Genomic DNA, 24,589 nt, shown 5'->3' with positions numbered 1-24,589 from the left:
CAAGTGAGAATTTTACTGAGTTCAAGTCTGAAGGTCCAGTGCTACCAACATGTTAAGGCGAATGAAACCTCACATCTGCCTATTATCAGAACGGCGCTCACGGCTCTTCTATGCGACAATGAAGATACGGACGTCAATGTATCCACGTGAAACGATTCAAGGGATGGGTGAGCATTCTTGATTACATGTGGTTCCTTATTGGGCAATAAATGCCACAATGACAACATAAGCTGAGCTCATGACGGTTTTGTTTCAACAGCTCTCACAAGCTCAGAAACGCTGATAAAGTTAACTGGTTTGAGCCAGGAGCAGAATAGAGCTTGCGAGTTCCTAGGATCGCACTTCATTTTCTAAGAAAGCCAAATGTATTCGCTCCACTCTGTAGTTGCTATGGCGCGTTCTGTCTTCCAGCCGACAGCGTCTGCAGCAGGCATCTCAGCGTAATTGATGCCAGTCATACGTGACACTTCTAAGGGCGTAATTGTCCCTTCATTAGAGGAAGAAGAAGACACGGCCATTGCAACACCTTTATGTTAACTAACACGATGAACAGAACTTATAAACTATAACTGCAATCAGTCATCCTCGCACTAATCACGACCACGCGCATGAGAACCGCGCAATCTTCATCTGCTGATACTCGGTCCTCAGCAGCAGGCGCCAAACGCTTGGCAGGGGCCTGCTGGTGGTCGTACGCTGCGGTGAAGCCAGCTGTCGACGACGTCGGCTGACCTTCGCCTGGGGCGGGCAATTGCAGAGCCTACCGTCTCTCGGATTCTGCCCTTGTCGAACGACCACGTGCCCGCACACAAGCCGTCGTCTTCGTCGTCCAGGAATGTGGGGGCCAGCTGATTATCAAGCTTTGTTCGGGCACACGGCGTTTTAAGTTCTTTGAATGCGCGAGTTACCCTTAAGTGGGTGGTGGGCACACCGTTGCTGCTGTTCGCCCCCATCTGTGATGTTGGCAGAGGACCGGGGAACAGATGGACGTTGTAGCGCCGCGCAGCCGAGCGAGCCGACACCCTGGCCGTGACAGTGGCCGACGGCTTGACCAGCGGCCGAATCGCTGCCCCATGCAACGGTGGTTGCCCTCCGTTCGTTCCTTTGCAGCGGCGGCGGCGGATTCTGTTGCCGCTGAAACTCCGGGGTGCCTCGATTCTGGGCCACGGCCATGGAAATGCTCGGCTGCTTCTCTTGGTTCACCAAGTGCCACTCTTGAGCTTGCTGCTGCGCTCCTGTCCCTTGCACCGCTGGGCCTCACGTTGATTGTTCACGTAGCCCGGGTGCTTCATTTGGTGGACAGCGGCAGCTGCGGCCGCGTCACGCTGGTAATGCTGCTTGTCGGCGACGATGAGAGAACGCCACAGCTTACTTGGGCGGCTGCTCACAAGCTGGTTGTTCTCGTTCGGGTTCTCAGCGGCCCCCGATCGCCTCTTTCCATGTGCAGACAGCATGAAGGTGTTAGGACGTCGCGGAATGCACGACTGCACCTGGTAACTGTGGTGGACCTCGCTGCTCTGCGATGCACCTTCCACGCCGGGATCGGGGGCCAAGGCAGGCAACGCTGTCGACGCTTCTGCTGCTGGCAGTGAGCGACGGCGGGGAACGCTTCGCAGACGCGTGCCGTTGGTCGTCTGCTGAAGCGAAGCCGAAGGCGACGGCTCACATTCGCCGGGGTCGACGTCTGGAGAGCCGAGGGTGTCCAGAGCTGGAGCCGTCAGAAGATCCGACCCGATCGAACGACGAGCTTCTTCTTCTTCTTAGCTCGTGGCCCGTATTCTCTCGTGGCTCGCGAAGAGAGGAGCGGATCGAGGAAACTAATTTAGAAGCTAAATTCCACTTGAAAACTTGAGAAAAGCTAAGTTCGCGGGCTTTCCTTTCAATGCGGGAAAAAAATATTGCCTAATAGGTACAAATATAAATATTGTTGAATCGGACGTTTCCTAGAGCGCTTTACAATTTTGCCATTGTACGTGCTTGTCCCTATTATAGCACTTCCTGAGTTGATTATTTATCTGTACTAATTAGGCGACTAAAGAATATGCAAGAAATTATGTGGTTTGCCCCCATAAAAGGGCCGATAGCATGATTTCGTCCGTAATAATAGCGATAATAATAATAATAATAATAATAATAATAATAATAATAATAATAATAATAATAATAATAATAATAATATTAGTAGTAGTAGTAGTAGTAGTAGTAGTAGTAGTAGTAGTAGTAGTAGTAGTAGTAGTACTAGTAGCAGTAGTTGTAATCTGTGCGTGCACCAGCTCTCAGACCGTGCCGTTTTCCTGGGTATGGTAAATGATTGATTGATTGATTGATCGATTGATTGATTGATTGATTGATTGATTGATTGATTGATTGATTGATTGATTGATTGATTGAGTGAGTGAGTGAGTGAGTGAGTAAGTGAGGTAGTGAGTGAGTGAGTGAGTGAGTGAGTGAGTGAGTGAGTGAGTGAGTGAGTGAGTGAGTGAGTGAGTGAGTGAGTGAGTGAGTGAGTGAGTGAGTGAGTGAGTGAGTGAGTGAGTGAGGTAGTGAGTGAGTGAGTGAGTGAACACGTCTCCTTGAGGAGACGTGTTCGCTGTGTGGCATCATTGCGGCGTAGTCGAATCGAGTCATGCACGCTCACGCCTTCGAGCTCATAGATACCAGGCCTGCAACACTGCACTACACGTGCAACGCAGGTGTGAGCCGCAAGGAGACCTGCTCGCCTTGTGGTGAGGTTACGACACGCAACCGTGTGATGAACACCCTTGCCTTTAAGCTCGTGGAGACAAGGCCGGTAGCACTCCCTCTGCACCACGCGTCCACCGTAGAGGGAGACAGGGACCCGAGAACCACCGCTCGCGAAGGAACGTTTCCTAACTTCGTGGATTTCGCGTCGCCACCACTGCATCCAGAAGGTGGACATTGCATGCGCGACTCACGCCATCCCTGCGGCGGACCAACCATCCTTCCCCGCCCGTATTCTTCCTACGTCGTCGCCGATGGCTCAACGCAAGTTGCGCTTGCTGAACATCATCGAAAACTCCGTTGTGGCCTTCCGGATTTCCAAGACGGGGATGCTGTCATCTCCCACGAGACGATATTCCTCGACGTTGCCAGAGCTGGCCGGAATTTCACTGCCGATGTCGAGATGCGTTACAAGCGCAACCGGAAAACCTCTAATAAGGGTTTCCATCTGCGAACACAGCCCGCAGAGGCGTGATGAGAGCATGGTTGGAAGCCTCGCCGCTTGCGAGTTCCTGACGCTCAAGTCACTGACGCTCAATTCCGGACTTTGTTTTGCCCTTAACGCACATGCGCACGTCAACAACTCTAAATGCGGCCGGCCCAGAGAATTACCTGGCCAATAGAGGTATTTATCTATCAAACCGATCGCACATTGAAGAGGCTTAACCGATGAACTCTTCCGGGCACTTCTCGAAATTCTTATCTACAGCCGGTCACCAATTGCTCTTGCTACGCGTCAATGCCGCTGAAGAACCTTATGACACTCCAATTTGACTGTGGAGCCATAAGAGTTAGTGTGGAGCAGAACTCTCTCCATCACTTTCGGCCTAGCATCGGCTGCTCACTGCGAGAGTTATTTATTTATTTATTTATTTATCTATTTATTTACATACCTTCAAGGCCCGAGGGCATTGCAGAGAGGAGTGGCGAGTACATGTGTAGTCGTTGCCAATCTTCTGAAATTACTGGTGTCACAGATGGCGGCGATGGAGGCGGGAGAGGGGTTCCAGTCGTCGGCAGTGCGTCGTATAAATGATTGAAAGTAAGAATTGGAGTTGCATGCTGGTCCCCCCTCCCCCCTCTTGATTTGGTGATCGATGTGCGCTGAAGTGTAGGATCGGTGAAGGTACTCATCTTTAACAACGGGATTAGTGAAATAAAACTTATGATAGAGTATGCTTTAATGGTATTATGGCATTCCTAGGATACTTCATGCACTTTCCGGTGTCTACCTATCCATCTGTTTTGCCGTGAACTTGGATCATCCGGCCAACTTGGGTCAACTTGGGTCTATGGTGTAATAGGTAGAGCATTGAGATGCTGTGGTGAGGGAAGCGAGTTCGAAAACAAGCACAGGACTAAATCACTGGGTATGTGAAGCTGCGGATGCACCATTTGTTTGTTTGTTTGTTCTTTTGTTTGCTTGTCTGTTTGCTTGTTTGCTTGTTTGTTTGATTTTGTTTGTTTGTTTGTTTGTTTGTTTTTTGTTTGTTTGCCACCAAGAGTGGCTAACACGCACCATTGGCGGTTGGCCGAAAATAAGGTGAGGTAAGGAAATACGAGTATAAAAAGAACTGCTATTCAGAAATTTTGACTAGCTAAAAGGAATTAAGTAAGATGAAAATTCAATGAACCTGTTTCACGCCGACTTTGGTCACTGGGACACCGGGCAGAAGGTATGTGCCGCTCTACAATGAACCTCTCTGAAGATAAGTTGCCTCGCTGGCTATGTGCCACTCATATGTGCCGCTATTCAATGACAAAACAAACAACAACCTTTAAATTTATCCTGTGCTGGGCGGAACGTAACCTTCTTCAAATGTATTGAAACACCGGCCATATGGGGACTTGGAGACGGCTGCGCTAGAAGGGGCAGCTTGTCCAGAGGGATGCGCAAAAGAGGCGCCCGGTTGCATACACACGTCACGCATGATGCATTTCAGAGTTGGCAATCCTCTGTGTCGCACAGTATTTCCATGATCATTGGATCAACCGTCCAGCCGCATTTTTGTGGGTGAGCCTGTCTCACCGTTTTTCTGGGCCGATGTCGGCGACCTGCAATTACTGCAGTTACTGCGCGAGGTGATTGCACTGAGACGATAGGCGGGAGCCAGTCAAAACTAGAGACTGCATTCATGGCGATTTTCTGGAGTGAAATCTTGGAGCGCTTTGATAAAACGAGCGTAGCACTTCAGAAACCATGCCTAGACATTTCAACTGCTGTAGTCTAGCTGGGCTCTCTAGAAGGCTTTGTTAATTCTTTGCGACCTCTCTTTGACACCTTCGAAAAGAGAGCACGCACGCTAAGTATCAATCAGTGTTATCAGGATGAGGGCAAGCCCATCGTTTTGAGTAAGCACCCTGACGGAAAAAGCGATAGTGCGCTACACGGTAGAAAAAAGTTTATCGTGGAGACTTACAATGTTGTACTTGACAGTGTAGGCTCTGCTTTGTAAGTGCGAAAGGATGCCTACACTGAACTCTACGACAGGTTCGGATTCTCAAAAGTGATGATAGAAGTTGGGAGCGAGGCCTCTCTGGCACAGCAGGCTGAGAAGTTGGTGAAAACCTACAAAACTGATTTGGAGCCAGCATTTTCCGCTGAAATCGTTCAGTTTGCGAACTTTCTGCACAACTCTGTGTGCCAGGACATGAATCCCCTTGGAATAATGAAGTTGCTGCACAAAAGAAAGCTTACTGATGTGCTTCCGAACCTTTCTACTGCTTTCTGAACTTACTTGAGCGTACTCGTGGCAAACTGTGAGACCGAAAGATCGTTTTCCAAGTTGTCGCTGATAAAATCGCCTTCGTTCGAGCTTCCTTGACGACAAGGTGAACTCGCTTGCTATCATGTCCATTAAAAGTGACCTCCTCGGCGATCTATCCTTCGCACAGAATATATCTGATTTCGCCAAAGCGAAGGCGCGAATGATGCCATTTTAAAAGAGGACTGTTTGCGCTATACACGAATAGTTCCAATAAGTTCATTGTGTCGCTTCCCAGCCTCCACGTTCCCAATGAAACGCTTAGCAGTGTAATTCTAGATATGCAAATTTCGTTGTTTGTCTCTTGTTTGTTCTTCTTGTGATATTTAGCGTGCTTATAAAGAATTGTATTTTTATTGTTTTTGATAGTGCCACGTTTATTTGGTGTCGTCCTTGCTTGTCTTACCTTTAACGAAAATATTCTCAAATAATGTTTTGTAATTACAATTGGTAATTTTCATCTGTATTCTAGTGCATTCTTATGGTGTTTGTATTGCCTTAAGTATTGTATATATCTATTGCATATTTATAGAGTAACGTATATAACGATTACTGCAGTCTGATGCTTGAAACTTAATAAAGAATGTTTTGGATACAACCATGCGTCTCCTCACGGGATTAAACTTAGTGATGCAAACAAACCCTAGCTTCAGAAGGATCGACATCTGAGCTGTGTTGTCTTTTCTATGTTGTTGTTCGTCTTGAGTGGACTAAACTTGTGCTTAAAGGGACGCTAAAGTGAAAAATGATTTTTTTCTGCATTAGTAAATTACCGTTCTACAACACCAAAAACACCACTCTAACAACGATAAGACGTTTGGTAAGCCAGAAAAAGCGCAAGAACGAAAGACGAGTGGTCACGCCTACTTAAGTACCCGCACCTGGGGGTTGTGACGTCTTGGATTTTGATGTCATCTTCTAGGGCCTACTAAGTATATATAGTGGTACAGATTGACTATATGGTGTTCTAAAGGAACCAAATATTAAACATGGCAAGTTTTGGGAACCTTTATTCACCTGACGCGGCCCAAATGCAAAAACATATATTGGAATCCCTGACGTCACGCTGACGTACCGGCACTGGGGTTTCGGCGCGAAATTCAAATACTGATACTTGGACCTTCATTTTCTCATCTAATAATCAAACAATTTTTTTTTTTGAAATGGCTATCTGCAGGGTTCTGAAACAATTATTCATTAGTCTAAACTGATTTATTGGTTCGCTTTAGCGTCCCTTTAAAGCCTAGCTTGTGCTGAAAACAGAATGCAGATTAATCACAAAGTGAACATATGTGTTGGTGTACAACACAGCACGCGTATCAAGCAAGTTTTGTTGTTTTCATAATAATAATAATAATAATAATAATAATAATAATAATAATAATAATAATAATCCCACTGATCACACTTTATTCTACATAATAAGGTGGAATTAAAATGAAATATGGCATATTTCCAGTAGCGTAGCAGGCGACAGGGGGGGGGGGGGGTGTCGCCGCAGTACTTCCGCGCATGTATCAGATCGTACCAATTCTGCATGGAGGCGAAGCTGACTTTCGTGACTCGGAATTACGCAAAGCAACATGCTTTCCGATCTTCGAAGTCAATCGCAAGGACCACAAAGGCGGAGTCGGTGCCATTGCGACAGCGGCGAATTTTCTCTATGAAAAACACGGCCCCCAACGGGAAGAAGCTAATAGCGAACGTCGAAGCAGCTAGGCCTAGTGTCACCGCGAGAGAGAGAGAGAAAGGCAAAGGAAAGACAGGGAGGTTAACCAGAGATTATCTCCGGTTGGCTACCCTGTACTGGGGGAGGGGAAAGGGGAAGCGATAGGTGAGAGGGAGAAAGATGTAAAAAAAAAACTACACACACACGCACGTACACACAAACTGTTTCTGTGGGCACTGTCACGCAGCCCGCAAAGGCGTTCCTACTGTGATGCAGTGCACCGTACAATCCTGAGTTACACAGTGAAGTCACAATCTGGTAGAAAGTCCAGTGTCTTTTAAATACCGCAGCAGCGCCTTCATAGCCGATCGCGCTGATGTTCGCGTAGGCCAGTGTCCAAGGATCTTGTTTTCTGACAGTGGGCGCTTGTCCAGTTTGTCTAGGGTGGCTGAGAGGACTGCTCTTTGCGGGTTGAAACGAGAGCACTCACAAAGAAGGTGCGCGATTGTTTCATTGCACCCGCAGAAGTCACAAAGTGGGTTGTCGGACATTCCGATAAGAAAGGAGTACGCATTTGAAAATGCTACTCCAAGCCATAGACGAACTAGAAGGGTACAGTCGCGTCGTGGAAGCTCGGGCGGAATACGGAGTTGTAAAGTAGGGTCCAGGGTATGAAGTCGTGCACTTGTGAATTCGGATGAATTCCACTGAGCTAATGTCAGGTCGTTTGCCAGTACAGCAAGTTTTTTCGCTGCGTCGGCTCTCGAAAGAGGAATAGCAACGCACCTGACGCCGTCATGGGCAGATCGGGCAGCTGCGTCTGCTCGATCATTGCCGTGTATGGCACAGTGACTAGGCAACCACTGATATATGATATCGTGTCCTTCGTCAACTATGCGATGGTGTACTTCTCTGATCTCTGCGACGAGCTGTTCATGTGATCCATGGCGCAGTGCTGAGAGTACACTCTGTAGGGCTGCCTTGGAATCACAGAAGACTGACCATGGATGCGGTGGTTCCTCCTGAATGAAATGGAGAGCCGCACTCAAGGCTACCAGTTCAGCAGCTGTCGTTGATGATACATGCGACGTTTTTAGCTGTATTTCGATGGATCTTGTTGGTATCACCACAGCAGCAGCTGAACTTGCAGATGTGACTGAGCCATCGATGTAAACGTGCACGCGGCCGCTGTGCACCTCATGTATAAGTTGTAATGTGGCCTGCTTCAGGGCAAACGACGGCATGTTAGCCTTTTTAGTGATTCCTGGGATGGTGAGGCGTACTTCAGGTCTGTGCAGGCACCATAAAGGTGTGGATGGTCTTGCTGCAGGCATGTAGTTCATTGGCAATGAGGTGCGATTGGCAACAATCATACGACTGATAGCTGCGTGTGGCCTTTCTGCGGGTAGAGCGGCAAGGTGGTGAGAAGGTAGTCGGGCAACGTGGCGAATATGTGCTCTGAGAGCGTCGGTTACCAAGTACGTTGTTATTGGGTGATCTCGAGCTATGACAATCGTTGCCGCTGTAGACGCACACCTCGGAAGACCGAGACACGTCCTTAGGGCTTGAGCTTGTAGTCCCTGGAGTACACGCAGGTTTGTTTTGCAGGTGTTCCCAATCACAGGGAGGTTGTATCTTGCGAAACCGAGGAACAAGGCGTTATACAGCTGCAGCATTGACCGCGCCGAAGTGCCCCATGACTTTCCGGCGAGAAATTTGAGGAGATGTATTATTGTAAACTCAAACACATGCTGTGGGAGTGCAATGTAGTTATAGGAGGGATGGCAGTTACTCCGGAGACCCTGTCGTCGAGGTGGGCCGCCGCTCTGCGCAGCTCAGACCTCGGAATCCAGACGTGGGCAGTCCAGCAAGCCCGTGAGGCGGCGTTGAGGCAGGGCCTTGACGTTCCTCCATGGGAGACCTGAGCCCGGGTCGCGTTAAACCTTGCCGGACGTACAAGAAAGTTGTATCCATCCATCCATCCATCCATGTATTATTGTCAATAATCTCTTCTTCAGGTATGAAACATGCGGGCTCCATGATAGGTCTCGGTCGATAATTACCCCTAAAAAGCGGTGTTTCCATGCATTTGCTACTGCTTGCCCATTGACCTTTACACTGTAACGCTTCATTTCCTTCCGAGTGAATGTAACAAGGCAGCATTTCTCTGAAGACAGCTCTAAGTTCTGTTTTCGCAAGTACAGAGATGTTATCGTAGCTGCCTTTTGTAGCCGTGCTCGTACCTGCAGTCGTGTTACGGCAGACGCCCAAATGCAGATATCGTCGGCATATATTGATACCTGAACTGTGTTGGGCAAGCATTGGACTAGGCCAACGAGCACTAGGTTGAATAGCGTCGGGCTCAACACTCCGCCTTGCGGTACTCCACAGAACGTTTGGTGTTGAGTCGTGGCGCCCTCCTCGGTCATCACGAAGAAATGCCTGTCGGTCAAATAACTGCACAGCCACTGAAAAGTGCGGCCACTGATTCCTGCTTTAATCAGAGCCTCTATAATGGCATAATGTGCTACATTGTCATAGGCGCCTTTTATGTCAAGGAATAATGCCGCAGTGAGTCGTTTCATCCGTTTTTGATGTTGAACATACGCGACCAAATCGATGACATTATCTATGGATGAGCGCCCACGCTGGAAGCCAGCCATAGCATCTGGGTACACGTTGTAACTTTCCAGGTACCATTCCAGGCGCGTCAAAATCATTCGTTCCATTATTTTCCCTATGCAGCTGGCCAGAGCGATGGGGCGGTACGATGACAAGTTTAACGGTGATTTACCAGGTTTGAGAAGTGGAACCAAGCGGCTGCATTTCCATTCACGTGGAACCAAACCGTTGCGCCAAGACTCGTTGTAAAGGTTTAGCAGCATGAGGCGTGCATTCTGCCCAAGATTGGCGAGCGCCGCATAGGTAACGCCGTCCGGCCCAGGTGACGAAGAGCGCCTGCAAGTCGCTAGTGCCGCTTCAAGCTCCTCCACCGAAAACATTACATCCATGCGGGAGTCCCGTGGCACAGGAGTGGCACATGGTGTAAGGGCGCTGATGTAAGCTAGTGTCACCGCATTGGTGGCTGATGTAAGCTAGTGTCACCGCAGTGGTGGCTACGGCTGCCAGGATAGCCGAGTGCGACAACGCCGGTTCGAAGCGGCGAGGTAATCAAAGCGGCAGCGGCGGGGGATTTGATTAAAGCGGTTTGGAACCTGCGGTCACGGCGAAAGGTCCGGAAATTCGGACGGCGAAAGGTTCCTGCGTCCGAAATTTCACATACATTTGGAGAAACGATGTTATACATTGACTCTATGGGGTACGTGGTGGTGCCTCGAAGCCGTCCGGATCATCGGGCATCCAGAAAGTCGGTCGTTGACTGAGCACTGGCAACTCCTATAGCCGACGGCACGACGTCAAAGAAGATTCGTTGCAATTCCTCTCTGTTACTCGAGCCGGCATTGCTGCGACTTTCGTTACCTTTCAAAGAAATTGCAGCTAATTTTCTCTGATAGAAGCACAAATTGCCTGAATTTTCCCCGAGTATTTCCAGACTACTCGAAATCCCTGAGAATTCCAGGTTTTCCCGGTTGGTAGACACTCTAACGTTGGTCTGACCTGCAGACCCATTTGAATACCAATAGAACACTGACTTGAATTTTTTATAAAGGCATGTGTCACTTCTGACTTCGAAAATTTCATTTTCAGGCTTTTTCTTAAGAAGAGCTACACTATCCCGTGTTCCCCGGCTGGAGAAAAAACAGCAGATATTTAGTATTTAGAAAAAATGAAGGCCACTTTTAGGGGACGTGTGCTGAAAATTTGCACTGTGTAGGTTGTTTGTGTGCTCTGAAAACAGTTACTGAATAATCGCTTTCTATCAGTTTTAGGCGTTATAGATGGCATTCAATTTTCTCCCCCGGTATGATCGGTAAAATATGCGGGACATCGTGTATATATTTTTTCCAAGTGCGAAGAAATGTTCTCAGTGACTAGAAAGCTTTTTTTATTGTGTAGTTTCATTAGAGGCATTGTTGAAATTTGCTGATTGAAGCATTCCCGGGTGTCGTACTGCCGCTAATTGAGATGTTTCTCAGACTGCGAAAACAACAGCACAAGAGACAGTTTAATTTTCGTGAAAATAGAGAGAATTTTAAACACAATTACCCCCGTTTTTCCATGTGCTTTGGTGCATGATACGAGATTCGTAGTTTGTTTCTCCAGTGCCCTCGGTGACCTAAACAAGGCATCTTGTTTATATCTAGGTAAAAGGAGGGGCATGATATGGACAATGTGTAGGCAATGTTCCAAGTGGGTGGGTTGAATGCGCATTTTTCAGTAGAACTTTCCCGTAGAATGCAAGTGGTCCATAACGTTATACGTCTGTTTTACGAAAGGTGTAAAACAGACGTATGACCTGACCTCAGTATGATATGACCTCAGTTGCATTGCAAATGCAACTGAGGTCATGTTTTGCGAACATAAGAGAAGAATATGCCATGTTTATGTGCAATGGTAAATGAGTGTTGATCAACCGCAAGGTTAAAACAATTGTAAGCAAGTGGTCGAAAGTATCACGCTGCTGCTAGTAGCTAGGTTTCCCAATGTCCCAAGATAACTCTGCGTTTCAGATATTTTTACTTTGAAGGAATAGCCAGCATTTTAAGTGCAATGTGTCGCGGAATTTTGGCGATTCTAGCTCATTTAGAAACGAAACGAATAACTAGTTAACCTTAATCTTTTTTCAGTCTGCTTTTTCGTGCGTGATACATTAGTTCCGTCTGGTGTCCTCACTGAAATAAAGTAGGCTGCTTCGTTATGTTTGGTCACTGTAAGGACATGTTAATGGGTGATGCGCAGGTGAGGTTCAAGATAGATGGGTAATTGGGGATTCAGCAATAAATTACGTATGCGAGCGCCCTAGATTGTTATGAGCGTGTCTAACGAGCAGAGAATAATTAAGCCGGCTGCCCTGGCAAAACTACAAAAACCATCAAGGCAAAATTTAACGAAAGTTGGTAGTATCCTATGGAAGCTCTCTGTGCGAAGATAAATGCGCTTGGATCAAACACAGCGTTTGTAAAAAATCTTATAATTGAATAAGAAGTTTTTAGAGCGTAGGATATGACCGCGATATGATTTATACTACAACAGGTTTATAAATTGTGGAAAAGGGGTGGGGGACATGGTAACTGCAATCTCTGCCAAAATTTTTACGTTCCTGGTCCTCTTATAAGCGTTGCAAATAATTACTAAGCCGTCATTTTTTTTTCTCACTATATTCAGGTTGGTTTCAGCGATGTCCTCGTTGAACTAAACAAGATATCTTGTTTATATTTGGCGAAAATAAAGGGCGCGTTAGGAGCAATATGTAAGTAAACTTCAAAGACAGGAGACTAATTATGACGCTTGCAGTGAATTACGCATGCAGGCGCTGTGGAAATTTATGGATGTGTTTTGCCAAAAAAGAATTTGTGCCGTTGCCTTGAAGAACTGTGCACTCAACCTGTATCAAATCCAGCGGGAATTGAGAGAGGTGGGGGCAGAGGGGGAGGGTGGACACCATGGTAAATATTTCAGCCAGCGAGAGAGAGAGAGAGAGAGAGAGAGAAAACATTTATTTGTCATCAGATTGGGCGACTTCCTCGCAGGGTGGAGCCCTTAGTTCAGGGCCCCATTGGCCCGCGCCACTCCGCGTGCCCGCCGGATCAGCCGTCGCTGCTCTTGCGGGTCTGAGCTGGTCAGCGCAGTCTCCCAGGAGGAAGGTGAAGGTGAAGGAATACGGGAGTAGCCCGGAGGATGTGGGCACTCCCAGGTGCAATGATATATTGTCGGCTTTGCTCCACAATAGGGACAGTATGAGGGATATTGTGTGGGGTGGAAGAGGTGAAGATAAAAGAGGCAGGGAAATGAATTAGTTTGAAGCTTTCGCCACGCAACGGCATCTTCTCGATTAAGGGAATTATGTGGTGCAGGGAAGTGTCTCCTGGTATCTCTGTAATATTGTAGAGTTTCAGTGTAGTTCAGTGGTTCTGTCGGTGCGTCGTCTGGGTTGGACAGCTCTTCCAATGGCGCCCGGTTAGCGAGCTCTCGGGCTACCGCATTAGCGCGTTCATTACCATGGAGAGAGGCGTGTCCAGGCGTCCAGACGATACGCACCCTGTGTAACGCTGTGGGGTGTAATGATGTAAGGATGCGGTGTGTGTAGGGTGTCACCCTCCCTTGTGCCAAAGTCCTGCAGGCGGTCTGAGAATCAGTGACCACTGTGATAGGTCCATCCGGTGCCGGCATGTTTGAAGCGTGTACGATGGCTAGGGCAATAGCAGCCTCTTCCGCCGTGCTACTGTCCACAGTGTTGAGCGTGGCCGAAGCTCTCAGAATGTCTGCACTATCTAGTACGACTAGACATAGGGCACGTTTCCGTGGGTAGCGGGCCACGTCGGTGTATAGGACTGGAGTGTTTGATGTGTCATCGCCAAATAGGTGAGCCAGGGCTTGTGCTCTTGCCTTTCGTCGACCTTTATGACGGTCAGGGTGCATATTCCGGGGAATTGGGGCCACGTGAATTTTGTTGCGAATGCTAAGCGGAAGATGTGTGCGGTTTTCCTGTTGTGGTTCTCTCGGTGTTTGGTATCCTAGCCGGGATAGAATGTGGCACCCTTGCATTGTTCGTTGCAGACGTTGCAATTGGCTGTTCAGATGACCTTCAACTAGTTCGCGGATGGTGTTGTGCACTCCCAGTCGTAGTAGCAGCTGCGTAGACGCATGTTGGGGTAGTCCGAGCGCTGCCTTTAGTGCCGTACGGAGGAGGGTGTCCATCTGGTGCATCTCAGTCTGAGTCAGATTATGATAGGGGAGGTGGTAGGTTAATCGGCTGATTATGAGGGCTTGCACAATTTGGAGTACGTCTTTTTCTTTCAGTCCTTGTCGGCGGTTTGTAATGCGCTTTATCATGTGCGTTATTTGGGTAAGTTGTTGGCGGAGCACGTGTAGGGTATGTGTGGCCTTCCCGTTGTGTTGTATGTGAAGGCCAAGTACACGTAGTCTGTCTACCCTTGGAATAACGTTGCCACTGAGATGCAATGTGATGGCTGGTGGAATATCGGTCCTGTTCCGTTTTTTAAATACAAGCAGGAGCTCCGACTTCTCAGCTGCGCATGTGAGTCCTCCGGCTGTTGCATACTCTTGAACTATATTGACGGCTTCCTGTAGTGCTTCTTGAATGGCGCCGTCTGACCCTGTGGTCACCCAGAATGTAATATCATCGGCGTACAGGGCATGCTGCACGTTCGGAAGTTTGTCGAGGAGTGGTGATAGCTTTGCCATTGCCACGTTGAACAGGGTGGGTGAGAGAACCGAACCCTGGGGAGTCCCTCTGCCGGAAAGTTTTATGATATCCGACCGAATATCACCTAGGCCGATGGTGGCTGTTCGGTCCGATAAAAAGGCTCGGACATAATCATAGATGCGCTTTCCGCATCGGGAGAATGCAAGGTTGTTTAGAATGAGGTCATGTGAGACGTTATCAAAGGCTCCTTTGAGGTCCAACGCCAGAATGGCTCTTGTTTGAGCTCTACTTGGACTATCCACAACATCCTCCTTAAGTTGTAGGAGTATGTCCTGCGCAGACAGACCTGGACGATAGCCGAATAAGGTATTGGGAAAGAATTGGTTCGCTTCGAGGTGAGGCTGGAGGCGATTTAGAACTACGTGCTCGAAGAGCTTGCCCACACACGAAGTTAGCGAAATGGGTCTGAGATTTTGGAGGGACAGCGGTTTCCCGGGTTTCGGAATTAAGGTGATATCGGCGTGTCGCCATTCCTGTGGAAGCGTTCCGTTTTTCCAATTGTCGTTGTAGTATACAGTGAGTTGCCGTATGGCCTGATCGTCGAGGTTGCGTAGCAGTGCATAGTGAATGCCGTCGGCTCCGGGCGCTGTGTTTCGTCTTATGCCGTGTAGGGCTGCCCTCACTTCTGTCTCTGTAATATCGCCGTCCAGTTGGGTTTCTTCCTCGTGTGGATAGTCTTTGTACTCCGGTCGGTGGCCTGTAGCAATGTATCTTTGTTGCAGTGTTCGGAGGAGCGCGTCATCATCCATTTGTTCTTTGTGGATGATAGTGCGGACTGTGTTCGTTGTGTGCGTTCTTGTGTGCGTTGGGTTGAGTAATACTCTGAGGAGGGACCACGTTTTGGAACTACTTAGTGTGCCATTAAGGCGGTCGCAGAGGTTGTGCCAATTGCTATTAGTGAGGCTGGTGGCGTATTCTTCAGCTTCTGCTGTGATCCGGGCGATTCTTTGTTTCAGCCTACGGTTGTGCCTCTGCCTCTTCCATCGTTTGGTCAGGCCTCTTCGAGCCTCCCAGAGATGGAGCAGATGTCTGTCCACATCCGGTGTCTCCGTTGTTGCAGTAAGTTGCTTGGTGGCTGCTTTAAAATCTGCTTGTAGCTGTTGTGTCCACTCGCGTAGAGATGGCGGGTCGTGTTGTTCAGATTTGGTTCTGTTGCGCCGGAAAGTGTCCCAGTTGGTTATTTTAATTGAACGTTCTGGGGTGCGTATGGCTACCAGTTGGACTTCTGTGGCTAGAATGCTGTGGTCACTGCCCAGAGTCTCCATTAGGTTGTCCCAGGAGCATTGAGTTAACCCCTTGACCATTGTTAGGTCGGGGCAGGTATCCCTGCTTACGCTGTTGCCCGTTCTGGTAGGTGTGTCAGGTTCTGTCAGCAGAGTGAATTGATGAAGGTTCATGGCGTGGGCTAGACGGCGGCCTTTTGGTGTTTCTGTTTGGTACCCCCAGGCCGGGTGGGACGCATTGAAATCTCCCAGAACAATCAACTTTTTGGCTTGTTTACTGGCGGCCGAAAAAAGTTGCCCGAAGTCGTCTCGTCGCGATTTGGGTGCACTGTAGATATTAAGTAAAAACAAGCTGGTTTCATATCGATTCCTAGGTACAATTTCTAAGAGCACATGCGGAATGTGGGAGCTGTCGAGCGTGTGCTCGATCACTGTGATTTGTTTGGACACAAGGGTGGCAGCTAGTGGTTGTTTGGTGGTGTCATGCTTGTCAGTGTATGCATTGTATCCAGTGAGTGTGGGAGTGCAATGTACTTCTTGAAGTGCTATAACGTCTGGTGGGTGAGGACGTGTGGCTAGGAACTGTGTGAGGGAACCCTTCTTCCTTCGGTACCCTCTACAATTCCATTGCCACACCCGGAAGGTGGTGGTAGTGCGCTTCTTAGGTTTCCTGGCCATGATTGGTTGATACCGCCTCGATGGTGAGGGCAGGTGTTGTTGTACGAGCCGGGCGGGTATAAGGGTGTGACCTTCTTGGTTCTCTAGTGGCGTTAGTGTCATGTGGAAGTGAATCGTTTTGATGGCTGAAAGTTGAGCTAAAAGTTGCACTGATGAACTGTTTCATGTCAGTCATGGCTTGTTGCATGACCTGTTGTAGCATGTGCTTGACATCAGCCATGATCTCTTCCTTCATTTTTTGCATCTCCGCTCTTAAAATAGTCGCCATTTCCTCTATCATTTCGCGCACTTCTGGTTTGGTGCAGGAATTGTGAGGGAGTTTCTCAGGTGCGAGTGTGTGTGTTTGGGTGAGTGAAAGCGTCGCTGTGGGAGACAGTTTGTTTTGTTTGTTTGCTTGCTGTGCGGACGGAGGTGAAGGAAGAGCGGAGGAAAGAGGGGGAAACTGCGCTGACCAACTCACCGCTGTTGCCTTCCTGGTGTGATGGTCGGGCGTTTTCGTCCACGCGGCCTGAGGTTCCTTCGGTGGCTGTGTCTGCTGCGTCAGGCTGCGGCTCCCAGATCGGCTTCGAGCACGTGGGTGCTTCTGGTCCTTAGACGGCCTGCGGACCCTGGACCTACTGCGACTTTGGGACTGGCTGTGTCCCCGGGATCGGTAGCGAGGACGACCACGTGTTGCATCAGTAGTCGCAGGTGCCGCACCGTTGAATGTCGTTACCTTTCTGGACTGCTTGTCGTGCTGGAGTGGTTGCTCCACCGTTTTCTGCTGCTCTCGGAACACGTGCCTCTTGTTAAAGGGTTTGCGTTGCCTTACAGGACATCGAGAGTCAGTGGCGGGGTGCTCACCACCACAATGAAAACATTTCAGCGTGCAATCATGTCCTTCGGAGGGGTTGGAAGTTCCGCACGCAGCACACCGGGGTTTATCCGGGGTTGGGCAAACATCCGCTCGATGACCCGTGGAGAGGCACACGCTGCACAGCTGCTGTCGGGGTTTATGAATGTAGCACCGGTATTCTGCTCCGTAATAGTAGATGTACCGGGGAACCCGAATGCCAGAGAACGTGATGATGGCCGTGGCTGAATTTCCCATCATTCTTGCATGCAGGACCTGAGCCATCGGTGATCGGATATTTGTCATCAGCGTTGTCGGCGTTGTGTTCTTCTCTATGCCGGAGATGACTCCTTTGCAGGAAGCATCCGGAGCAGCCACATAGGCCTGAACCTCGTACTGCTTGTTTTCCAGGCATATAGACTTGATCAGCTGTAGTCTTGCCGCTAGTTCTTCGTCCGGTGTGCTGACCACTGCGACGTTCTGCTCTCGGCGTATGCGGATGGTTAGCTGGTGGAGCGTGCTCTCGTTTAATTGAGCCGCTGTGCCTATAGCTCTGGCTATAGAGTGCTGCGGCCACTCTCCGAGATTCAGTCCATCTCTCGGTCGGAAGACCACTTTCAAGTCGTCGATCGGTAGCGGGGGCAGCTGCGAGCTCTTATTGCGCAATCTCAGATGTGGGTGGTCCTGCTGTGCGGGTTCGGTGTTGGGTGGCAAGCTCGACGTAGCTTGAACCTGTTTCTTGCGCTTTCGGGCCACGAGAAACCAAGTCCCGTCTTCGTTGTCTGGAGTCGGTTCTTGATCCATAGGGGCGGCTGGTGTGGTTTCGTCCAATGCTGCAGCAGGCAGGGGGTCTCGGGCAGCCATCGTCACGGTAGCAGTGCAGTGGGCATGGGCGGCACGCGATGCTGTCACGCCGTAATCGCGGCGCCTACGTTAGGCCTAGCGCTGCGGCCTGCTCGCCTCGAAATGTCCAAGGGCCGAGGTCTCACCGGATCTGGTAGATCTTGGCATCAAAAGGTTTCACCCGTTAAGATCCGTCGACTGGTGGTGGTAAGCACGTTGTAGAAACAAAAGATCAGCTGTGAGGTGTTCCAAGAGCCGGAGCCCATTCGGAGTTCGTCCTTCACACGCGGTCTTCTTCTTCTTCCTCAGGCAGCGACGACCAAGCCCACCTATATCTTTTAACCATGGTAAATGTCCCGACGTGGCAACATATGTGTTGATGGGTGACTGGCTGTTTAAAAATTCTCAAGAAGTAGTGTTCCAAAGCATGACATGCGGGCAAGTTTTCAAACCACACAGTCATATATATATATATATATATATATATATATATATATATATATATATATATATATATATATATATATATATATATATATATATATACGGGGAGCTTTCTTTAGGTATGCGATATAATTACAAGACAGTCAAAGTTTTATTGGAGCTTTTGGAAAGAAACAGCTTCGCTGGATGTGGGGTTTTAATACTCCATATTCGGCCGCCATTGGAATCTGAACCTGGCAACGTTTAACCTTAGAACGTTATCTAGTGAGGCGAGTCTAGCAGTGTTATTGGAGGAATTAGAGGGTAGTAAATGGGATATAATAGGGCTCAGTGAGGTTAGGAGGACAAAAGAAGCATATACAGTGCTAAAAAACGGGCACGTACTGTGCTACCGGGGCTTAGCTGAGAGACGAGAACTAGGAGTCGGATTCCTGATTAATAAGGAAATAGCTGGTAATATACAGGAATTTTATAGCATTAACGAGAGTGTAGCAGGTCTTGTTGTGAAACTTAATAAGAGGTACAAATTGAAGGTGGTACAAGTATATGCCCCTACATGCAGTCATGATGACCAGGAAGTCGAAAGCTTCTATGAAGACGTGGAATTGGCGATGGGTAAAGTCAAAACAAAATACACCATACTGATGGGCGACTTCAATGCCAGGGTAGGCAAGAAGCAGGCTGGAGACAAGTCAGTGGGGGAATATGGCATAGGCTCTAGGAATAGCAGAGGAGAGTTATTAGTAGAGTTTGCAGAACAGAATAATATGCGGATAATGAATACCTTTTTCCGCAAGCGGGTTAGCCGAAAGTGGACGTGGAGGAGCCCGAATGGTGAGACTAGAAATGAAATCGACTTCATACTCTGCGCGAACCCTGGCATCATACAAGATGTAGACGTGCTCGGCAAGGTACGCTGCAGTGACCATAGGATGGCAAGAACTCGAATTAGCCTAGATTTGAGGAGGCAGCGGAAGAAACTGGTACACAAGAAGCCAATCAATGAGTTAGCGGTAAGAGGAAAACTAGAGGAATTCCGCATCAAGCTACAGAACAGGTATTCGGCTTTAACTCAGGAAGAGGACCTTAGTGTCGAAGCAATGAACGACAATCTCATGGGCATCATTAAGGAGTGCACAATAGAAGTCGGTGGTAACGCCGTTAGACAGGAAACCAGTAAGCTATCGCAGGAGACAAAAGATCTGATCAAGAAACGCCAATGTATGAAAGCCTCTAACCCTACAGCTAGAATAGAACTGGCAGAACTTTCTAAGTTAATCAACAAGCGTAAGACAGCGGACATCAGGAACTATAATATGGATAGAATTGAACAGGCTCTCAGGAACGGAGGAAGCCTAAAAACAGTGAAGAAGAAACTAGGAATAGGCAAGAATCAGATGTGTGCGTTAAGAGACAAAGCCGGCAATATCGTTACTAATATGGATGAGATAGTTCAAGTGGCTGAGGAGTTCTACAGAGATTTATATAGTACCAGTGGCACCCACGACGATCGTGGAAGCGAAAATAGCCTAGAGGAATTCGAAATCCCGCAGGTAACGCCAGAAGAAGCAAAGAAAGCCTTAGGAGCTATGCAAAGGGGGAAGGCAGCTGGGGAGGATCAGGTAACAGCAGATTTGTTGAAGGATGGTGGTCAGATTGTTCTAGAGAAACTGGCCACCCTGTATACGCAATGCCTCATAACCTCGAGCGTACCGGAATCTTGGAAGAACGCTAACATAATCCTAATCCATAAAAAAGGGGACGCCAAAGACTTGAAAAATTATAGACCGATCAGCTTACTGTCCGTCGCCTACAAAGTATTTACCAAGGTAATCGCAAATAGAATCAGGAACACCTTAGACTTCTGTCAACCAAAGGATCAGGCAGGATTCCGTAAAGGCTACTCAACAATAGACCATATTCACACTATCAATCAGGTGATAGAAAAATGTGCAGAATATAACCAACCCTTATATATAGCTTTCATTGATTACGAGAAAGCGTTTGATTCAGTCGAAACCTCAGCAGTCATGGAGGCATTACGGAATCAGGGTGTAGATGAGCCATATGTAAAAATACTGGAAGATATCTATAGCGGCTCGACAGCAACCGTAGTCCTCCACAAAGAAAGCAACAAAATCCCAATAAAGAAAGGCGTCAGATAGGGAGATACGATCTCTCCAATGCTATTCACCGCATGTTTACAGGAGGTATTCAGAGACCTGGAGTGGGAAGAATGGGGGATAAAAGTTTATGGAGAATACCTTAGCAACTTGCGATTCGCTGATGATATTGTCTTGCTTAGTAACTCAGGAGACCAATTGCAATGCATGCTCACTGACCTGGAGAGGCAAAGCAGAAGGGTGGGTCTGAAAATTAATCTGCAGAAAACTAAAGTAATGTTTAACAGTCTCGGAAAAGAACAGCAGTTTACGATAGGTAGCGAGGCACTGGAAGTGGTAAGGGAATACATCTACTTAGGGCAGGTAATGACCACGGATCCGGATCATGAGACTGAAATAACCAGAAGAATAAGAATGGGCTGGGGTGCATTTGGCAGGCATTCTCAAATCATGAAGAGCAGGTTGCCACTGAAGTCAATATGCCTTTTTCGGCGCCTCAAGCCAGAATATCGCCTTCTGGATGCCGCCGTAACGACACCTACGTTAAGCGCGTGGGGCAGTGCCCCTTGAAAGACCATGCCGCTGCCTTTCAGTCACCCCATACATTGCACCGCAGACTCCTCGTCGCCACCTTAACTATTTCAAAATTACTCGACCTATTACTACTATGCTACTCAAGTAACTTTCAACTCATGTTTTTTTTTGTGTGTGTGTGTGGGTTTTCTCCTTCTTTTCTGTCTCTTGTGTTACTCGCGCCTCGCGCACAGACCGCTTGACCGGCCGTTCTAATGCCTCAAAAACATGCCGCCAACGACTCCCCCTGAATACCTCCTAACCTTTCGCATCCCCAACACGCTCCCAAGGCCCCGTATTTCTTAAAGATTTCATTTTTCTCTTTCTTTTTCTTTCACTCCCCCCCCCCTTTTTGTGTCTTGGTGCCGCCCTGGCTCGCTCCCCCCTTTTCTTCCTTTTTTTTCGTTTTTTTCTTCTTCTATTTCTTTTCTTTTCTCCCCGCGTGCCCATTCTCACGCTCTTGTCCCCTCGTCTTGAGAATGAGGCTCACAGACGTCGGACGACAGCGCCTGTTCCCTCTTGTAATCTCTCTCTTTAAAACCAGCCGCCAGCGACAACACCCGCACGTGACGTCACTGCACTAACCCTTTAAAACTAACACGCCGAGGATGACGAGGCCGCCTTTGACGAAGATAGGTCCTCCTATTGAAACGTTGGCCAGCCTGTTTGAGGCACTTCATCCCTGTTTACAAACTTTATATCACAGTATCCCTCAAAAGGAAAGTGTATAACAGCTGCGTGTTACCAGTACTCACATATGGGGCAGAAACCTGGAGGCTTACGAAAAGGGTTCTTTTGAAATTGAGGACGACGCAAAGAGCTATGGAAAGAAGAATGATCGGTGTAACGTTAAGGGATAAGAAAAGAGCACATTGGGTGAGGCAACAAACGCGGGTAAATGACATCTTTGTTGAAATAAAGAAAAAGAAATGGACATGGGCCGGACATGTAATGAGGAGGGAAGATAACGGATGGTCATTAAGGGTTACGGACTGGATTCCAAGGGAAGGGAAGCGTAGCAGGGGGCGGCAGAAAGTTAGGTGGGCGGATGACATTAAGACGTTTGCAGGGACAACATGGCCACAATTAGTACATGACCGAGGTAGTTGGAGAAGTATGGGAGAGGCCTTTGCCCTGCAGTGGGCGTAACTAGGCCGCTGATGATGATGATGATTCGGCCACACCCGTCTTTTTTTAATGAATATTGAACTTAATTTACGTTGATAGTACTTCGTTGCGTATAGCCTTGACAATGCTATTACCTAAACTAGCGATGCGTTTATGCTGTTGGCTTAAATACCAAGCACAATTCTTTGTTCAATTATTAAATTTTTTTTGCCCCAAATGTGCATTTTTTATGTGCTGTACTGCTTCTACTGGGCGGGATCCGGAAACTCTGTGAGGCACTCATTACCTTTTGTTCCTGCATCTTCTTGATATTGTCCCGTAGTAGTGACGGTGAAGAAAGCAGCAATACTGGGATTACAAAACTAGCGTTTTATTGGACGAACTTGTGCCATCAAGAACAGGCTACACTCAAACAACCGCGACAGAGGCGAACACAGTCGGCGATCGTCGAAAACCTGATCTCCCGGTCAAGCGCATCGGCTTTTATACAGGAGCCATCGAGGGTTCCAGAGTAACCGCTGGTGCCCGCGTGTCTTCCCGGAAGTTCTACACAATTCGCGTCGAACATGCAGTTAGATTACACAAGCTTCGGTGACAACAGACAGCAAAAGAACCGTCGACAACATTCGACAAACTTCCGTATAATGTGGTCGCGCATGTGCTGAGTGATAACATTTTTTAGTCGATGAAAAGCGGTCACCCGAAAAAGATATACAAGGAAACGTGCCAGTGCCCCCCCTCTCAAAATCATTGTCCCGATGCTACAAACCTAACAGGAGAGCGAAAAAAAAACAACAACAAAGGGATACTTATTAAACAGTAACAAAACAACGAAGAAACAAAGTCGAATGTAATACAGTCTAAAAGAAGAAAGTCCAGAGTTCAGCTATGCAAAGCCCCAAAGTCCGTTAGCGCTGGTAGAATGGCTTAAGTTGCCCAGCATGGTCAATTCAGGTCGTGAGCGGCGCCGCTGTGATAGCAAAATGCCGTCTATAACGACTTCATGGTCCAGTGCGCCAATGCGTCGGATGATCTTGTAGGGACCGATATGCGGCATAAAAGCTTCTCGTTAAGTCCTCGTCGGCGTATAGGGGTCCAAACCTAAACACGGTCGCCCGGCTGGTACTCGACGTAGCGTCGTGGAAGGTTGTAGTGTCGGCTGTCGGTCCTCTGCTGGTTCTTGATCCGCAGGCGGGCGAGCTGTCGGCCTTCTTGGGCACGCTGGAGATAGGTGGCGACGTCAAGATTCTCTTCGTCGGTGAAGTGCGGCAGCATGGAGTCGAGAGTCATGGTCCGATTCCTGCAGTAAACCAGCTTGAACGGCGTGATCTTTTTTTTTTCTTGCACCGCCGTATTGTGAGCAAACGTTACGTACGGTAGGACCGCGTCCCACGTCTTGTGCTCGACGTCGACGTACATTGGTAGCATGTCGGCGAGGGCCTTGTTCAGGCGCTCCGTGAGACCATTCGTCTGCGGATGGTAGGCAGTTGTCCTCCTGTGGCTTGTCTGGCTGTACTGCAGAATGGCTCGGGTTAGCTCTGCTGTAAAGGTCGTTCCTCTGTCGGTGATGAGGACTTCTGGGGCACTACGCCGCAGCAGGATGTTCTCGATGAAAAATTTTGCCACTTTGGCTGCGCTTCCTTTTGGTAGAGCTTTAGTTTCAGCGAAGCGGTTGAGGTAGTCCGTCGGCACGACGATCCACTTATTTCCGAAAGTTGACGTCGGAAAGGGTCGCAACAAATTCATCCGGATCTGCTGAAACGTTCGGTAAGGAGACTAGATCGGCTGTAAATATCCCGCTGGCCTTGTCGGCGGTGTGTTGCGTCGCTGACAGTCTCGGCATGTCTTCACGTAACGGGGGACATCGGCAGTCAGGCGTGGCAAGTAATACTTTTCCTGTATCCTCGATAGCGTCCGCAAGAAACCGAGATGCCCAGCGGTCGGATCGTCATGCACGGCGTACAGTACTTCTGGACGCAGTGCCGAGGGAACAGTAAGAGGTTGGCGCGAACTGGTGAGAAGTTCTTCTTTACGAGTCCAAAATCAAGAAAGGGGCTGACAGATGGAATAGCACACTGTGCTATAAAGTTTGTAAACAGGCATAAGGTGCCTCTGAGAGGCTGGCCAACGTTTCGATAGGAGGATCTATCATCGTCAAAGGCGGCCTCGTCATCCTTGGCATGTTATTTTTAAGGCGTTAGTGCAGTGACGTCACGTGCGG

General features: G+C 48.4%; 2 protein-coding genes across 2 annotated transcripts; both read right to left on the bottom strand.

Annotated features, from left to right (window-relative positions):
• Positions 1-1,199: 1,199 nt before the first annotated feature.
• LOC139053050 (transcription factor SOX-18-like) lies at positions 1,200-2,961 on the bottom strand. Its single transcript, XM_070530184.1, has 2 exons — positions 2,937-2,961; positions 1,200-1,684 (listed from the first exon to the last, which is right to left on the bottom strand). The coding sequence occupies exons 1-2, from the start codon at positions 2,959-2,961 to the stop codon at positions 1,200-1,202; spliced, it is 510 nt and encodes a 169-aa protein (XP_070386285.1).
• Positions 2,962-3,001: 40 nt separating this feature from the next.
• LOC139053049 (serine/arginine repetitive matrix protein 5-like) lies at positions 3,002-23,658 on the bottom strand. The gene is made up of 4 exons (XM_070530183.1): positions 23,478-23,658; positions 17,699-18,090; positions 16,886-17,209; positions 3,002-3,190 (listed from the first exon to the last, which is right to left on the bottom strand). The coding sequence occupies exons 1-4, from the start codon at positions 23,656-23,658 to the stop codon at positions 3,002-3,004; spliced, it is 1,086 nt and encodes a 361-aa protein (XP_070386284.1).
• Between the last annotated feature and the right edge of the window lie 931 nt (positions 23,659-24,589).

The sequence above is a fragment of the Dermacentor albipictus genome, unplaced genomic scaffold (assembly GCF_038994185.2).
Source record: "Dermacentor albipictus isolate Rhodes 1998 colony unplaced genomic scaffold, USDA_Dalb.pri_finalv2 scaffold_60, whole genome shotgun sequence".
NCBI classification, from domain to species: Eukaryota; Metazoa; Arthropoda; class Arachnida; order Ixodida; family Ixodidae; genus Dermacentor; species Dermacentor albipictus.
The sequence above is the reverse complement of the archived record's forward strand: the minus strand, read 5'-3'. Positions and strand labels throughout refer to the sequence as shown.